The sequence below is a fragment of the Lygodium microphyllum genome, chromosome 15 (genome assembly GCF_053477565.2).
Source record: "Lygodium microphyllum isolate KBCC chromosome 15, Lygodium_microphyllum_v1.1.10, whole genome shotgun sequence".
Classification (NCBI taxonomy): Eukaryota; Viridiplantae; Streptophyta; class Polypodiopsida; order Schizaeales; family Lygodiaceae; genus Lygodium; species Lygodium microphyllum.
The window spans coordinates 83,442,152-83,447,173 of record NC_141149.1 but is presented as its reverse complement, the minus strand read 5'-3'; the positions used below and the strand labels follow the sequence as shown (position 1 = coordinate 83,447,173).

The window sequence follows — 5,022 nt, the reverse complement described above, 5'->3', positions numbered from 1 at the left end:
TGACCACACTCTTAACTAATTTTTGGAGGGAAGGTGCCTTCGCTTGTAGGCATTCGGGTGAGTCTCATTTTTAAAAAATAAAACGACCATTGTTAGAAGTGGAAGGATTCAAGGGGGTGATAACATGGCATATCACTAAGCAAGGGAATAATCAATTTGGAATTTTGAGACATATAATATAAAAAGTTGAAGCATTAACGCAATCAAAATGCTTTAAGGAAATCAAGGTGTGGATGAAAGATAAACTTCAACTAACACAATTCAAAGCAAAACCAAGTGAAATTGCCAAGATGAAGGCAATTAGCCAAAGAGGGTAAAATGGGCAATTTGTTGAGGCAACAAACACTATCATTGAGGAGTTCAAAAAGTCAGAGAACTAAGTTGCTTTACCATCATGATGTGTGTAGTGACTGTTGTAGCTTTATCAATTAGGTTTTCTTTTGATTTGAGCTAATGACACCCTGAACTAGATTGTACCTAAGATCTTGATGTGCATCATTTTGTCTTGTATATCTTTGAGGTGGCTTAAAGGTTGTTAAAAGAATACAACTCTGTGTGCCCCCGCGCGTGCTAGATCAAGAAAAGAACATCAAAGCTAATTTCCTTGCATGTGTGCACTAACAATCAAGCTGATGAGACGCCATTTGATTCGGTTTATACATTGTTCTAAGGTAAAGTGGATAATAAAAAATTGGTAGGGTTCGAAACTTATCATCCTACTTTCATTACAATTGTTCTGTTTAGAAGGGTACTGTTGGGGAACATTTCTCGACACCGGAAGCATGGGATCTCTCATGAAGAGGGGAAGTCTACAATAAGTTGATTGCAGCCTAGTGCCAATGGTCACCAAGGGTTGTTAGATAGGGAGGCCTCCCCCGGGGTATGGATTGATGTCCGAGAGGCCCACCCACCATCACAAACTTGGGGTTTTGGGGGCGGGGGGGGGCTTTGGGGGTGGGGAATCTCTCTCTCTTTTCGCAGTTCGCTGTGTAACGGGTGGCTCCAACTTCCGAGTATGTGACGCCCGCCGTCGCCACCGCCACGTCAGCAGGGCGGCGAGCCAGGGATAAAGCCCAGCATCGTGCGTTGCTGAGTCGAGTCGCCGCGCGGCTCACGTGGCAGGAATCCGTTCGCTGGCCGTGTGTTTTTGTGGGGGAATTTTTATGAATTCCAAAAAATTTCAGCTCATGCTTGTTGTGAAGAAGTTATATTCTCCCCCAACACCCTCATCATCATGCTTATCCCATGATGACAAGGCTGGCTGCTGGGGCTTGCTCTGATGATAATAATGTCTATCATAGGAGGAGTGTACTGTGTGGCATGTGCCACTTAGCCCATATACGCACCAAGGACTTTGCTTACCCGTTCATGGCACAAGACATCTATCTGATGGTGGTCCCACCATGAGTACAATGGCGCCATATATACGTGCATGCAAACCCTCATCCAGCATCCAGATCTGTATCTCCCCCCTCCCACCTTAGTATACCCCTTGATACTTATCATACTCATCATCAGTTTCACAGACTTGACATCTCAAAGTACTTGTGTAGGTTCAGCTGCCCCATATTTATCTGCATTCACCAACCATGAATGCCCTGTCTGCAACCAATCGCTACTTTACGCAGGCAGTGCGCCTACTCGGGCTTGATCCCAAAGTTGAGCGCAGCTTGCTCATCCCCTTCCGTGAAATCAAGGTCTGGGTTGACCCATTAACTGCCCTGTGCAAATCTCAAGGGCCTGTTTAATCAGTGTTAAACAGACAAGCATGTGCTAAACATTTGTGAACAGACGTTGACCTTCACAGAAAAGACAAAAAAATGAATGGTTGCATATACGGATGCAGGTTGAGTGCACGATACCTCGAGACGATGGTACACTGGCATCATTTGTGGGCTTTCGGGTGCAACACGACAATGCACGTGGGCCTATGAAGGGCGGGATCCGATACCATCCAGAGGTGCTTTTTCACTTGTTTAATTTTCCTTTGGTTATAAGAATCTGATGGGCACTTCCCTTAAGAGTTGATAAAGACTTTAACACAGCATGTGGGTTGAACTTCCCTAAATGGTAAAAGAGCAAAGGATGATGTGTGGTTTCGTAGTGAGCACAGGTCTTCATGTTATAAGTCTCTAGTGTAATCTTGGAGCCAAAAGCTTTGCAAATGTATGTTCTTGCCAGGTCGACCCAGATGAAGTGAATGCATTGGCTCAGTTGATGACATGGAAGACAGCTATTGCCAACATTCCTTATGGCGGTGCCAAAGGGGGGATAGGGTGCGACCCAAGACAGTTGAGTATCAGTGAATTGGAACGCTTGACTCGTGTTTTTACTCAAAGAATCCATGATCTGATTGGGATACATACTGATGTCCCTGCTCCTGATATGGGCACAAATGCACAGGTAAAATAAGTATGGCTCCAATTTTTGACATATTGGAGCTTTACTAGGAATAACAAATAACCCGAATACTATCCCTCTGCATAAACCACTTTGTCAATTTGTACTATGCAATCTAAAATGAAATACTGTCACAATCTGTGATGACATTAAAAATGGTTGAATTATGTGGTGAGACTGCAGACCATGGCTTGGATTCTGGATGAATACTCAAAATTTCATGGACACTCTCCAGCTGTTGTCACAGGAAAGCCCGTGGTAAGCAACCAATGTCTTATCACTAAGCTTTCAAGAGTTGCTGTGGGCGGATCATATGATTCTGGGAGATGATCTATAGACCACAGGGACAACAAACTGACTTGGATCTTGATCTTGATTTTGACTGATGCAGGATCTTGGGGGCTCCCTTGGAAGAGATGCGGCCACTGGTAGAGGAGTCGTTTTTGCTACTGAATCTTTGCTGGCAGACAATGGGAAAGCAATCCCTAACCAAACTTTTGTTATTCAGGTGAGCTGTCACAGCATGTGCCTGAAGTTGTACTTAATTGAATTTTGACATGCTCAACATAATGAAGCCTGACCTGTGTGGCATCATGCTATTTCTGTAGAACTTAGTGCTAAGCTTCAAGGCTTTCCTTTTCACTAGGGGTTTGGCAATGTTGGTTCATGGACTGCTCGATTGCTGTTTGAACAAGGGGCCAAAGTGACAGCTGTAAGTGACATAACAGGAGCTGTGAAGAATACTGCAGGCCTTGATATTCCAGCCTTGCAGGAATATGTCCATAAACATGGAGGAATTAAAGGTTTTACTGGCGGGGATGAGATAGATGCGAGTGCAATTTTGTTTCAGGAATGTGATGTGCTTATACCAGCTGCTCTTGGTGGGGTCTTAAACAAGTAGGTGACATTAAGAACCGTACCTAGCCTGGCTGAATAATAAAGGCAAACTCTGATTCTAGCAAGGCAAGAGGTGATCTCGCATCTGTCCTGCTGTTCAGGGAAAACGCAGGTGAAGTTAGAGCTAGGTTTGTCATAGAAGCTGCCAACCATCCAACAGATCCTGAAGCTGATGAGGTAATGTTCTGGAGAAACTACCTAATGTTTTTTAGCTTTCGTTCCTCTTTATTTGGATGGTCTCATAATTCTGTAAAACAATTGCAGATTTTGGCCAAAAAGGGTGTGATTGTGCTCCCTGATGTGTATGCAAATGGAGGTGGTGTGACTGTCAGTTACTTTGAATGGGTACAGGTATGACCACAGGCTTGGGGACCCAGGCATCCCAAGTTATCCTTAGACTGGGTTTCTCTTATTGTCCTGGCTTTGCTACCCTGGAATAATCCTCTGTCAACCCACTCATGACAATGTAGATGGGTTGACATGGGAGCCCTGGATGTGCACTGTAGAGAGACACTCTAAACCTCACTATGATGCATGTCTTATGCTAATGCAAGTCGATGAATTATTCACGCTGAATTTCTTTCCCTGACAGAACATCCAAGGCTTTATGTGGGAGGAAGACAAGGTAAATAGGGAGCTGAAGAAATACATGGAAAGAGCTTATCAAGATCTGAAGAACAAGTGCAAAACCCATGAATGCAGTTTCCGAATGGGTGCCTTCACTTTGGGAATACATCGAGTTGCTCGTGCTACGCTGTTGCGGGGCTGGGAAGCCTGAATGATTGGCATTCTTGAAGAAATAAGAGGGGGCTCTATGAAGGCCACTACCATGGCTGAACAACTGCACCCACCCTACATTCCATTGTTCCTATTTACAATGTCACTGGTGCAGACACCATTGATGCAGCTTCTCAAAGCTACCTTTATGATCTTTGTATTACACCATGATGCATGATGGTGCACCCACTGATGGTCTGTCTTGCATATTTCCACGATGCATGATAGTGCATCCAATGGTAGTCTCTGTATTGCACATATTTACACGATGCACGATGGTGCCTTCAGTTTAGCAAAATCAAACAACCTTTGTCCAACATTAGCAAATACAAATGCAAACATGGTGTTATTCTATGTGTGAGTTCACTGTTTTGAAATACAATCGTACCGGTTACAAGAGTCTGAGCATTTGGACAAGCTCTCCTTGTTCCGGTGTTTACAAGATGCCTGCCAGCAGCTGGTTGGTCTTCTGATTTGAGCTGTTAACCAGAAGCAATGCAAATTTTTTAGCCTTTGACCAATGATAATTATAATCATTAAGGCCTTGTTTTAATAGAGAGAAAGGAGAAAATAAAGACTAACAATTATAGATATTGCTACTGGTTTCTTGAGGCCTTCCCAGGAGATGTTTGGGAATGGGAAAAAGGCAAATATTATGCTGTTTGGGCCTTCCTGCTAGGTGTTCAGGATTGTTACCTGTGATTGTAGGGGATCATAATTAGTGATCCCTCTACAAGATAGAAACATCTTAGAGGGTCTTCAAATGAGGTTTTTGGGAATGGGAAAAGACATGCCATTTGGACCTTCCCATGATGCATTTGGGATCAGTACCTGTGATTGTAAAGAACAGTGGTACATGAAATTGGACACTAACCTCGCATCACATGAAAAATTGAGGACCTCCATGTCTTGGAAGCGACTCGAAGCTTACATCCCTAATAACTACTG

General features: G+C 43.7%; 1 protein-coding gene across 2 annotated transcripts; it reads left to right on the top strand.

Annotated features, from left to right (window-relative positions):
• Positions 1 to 969: 969 nt before the first annotated feature.
• Positions 970 to 4,560, top strand: LOC148024722 (glutamate dehydrogenase 1-like). Of its 2 annotated transcripts, none has more exons than XM_087694382.1 (10): positions 970 to 1,204; positions 1,302 to 1,697; positions 1,847 to 1,960; positions 2,182 to 2,403; positions 2,584 to 2,658; positions 2,792 to 2,908; positions 3,047 to 3,297; positions 3,399 to 3,474; positions 3,562 to 3,648; positions 3,890 to 4,560. In XM_087694382.1, exons 2-10 carry the CDS (start codon positions 1,590 to 1,592, stop codon positions 4,073 to 4,075), a joined length of 1,236 nt encoding a protein of 411 aa, XP_087550508.1. In that variant the 5' UTR covers positions 970 to 1,204; positions 1,302 to 1,589; the 3' UTR covers positions 4,076 to 4,560. The 2 variants fall into 2 exon arrangements, with proteins under 2 accessions (XP_087550508.1, XP_087550509.1); XM_087694383.1 differs by having other exon boundaries at positions 970 to 1,461; positions 1,554 to 1,697.
• The last annotated feature ends 462 nt before the right edge of the window (positions 4,561 to 5,022 follow it).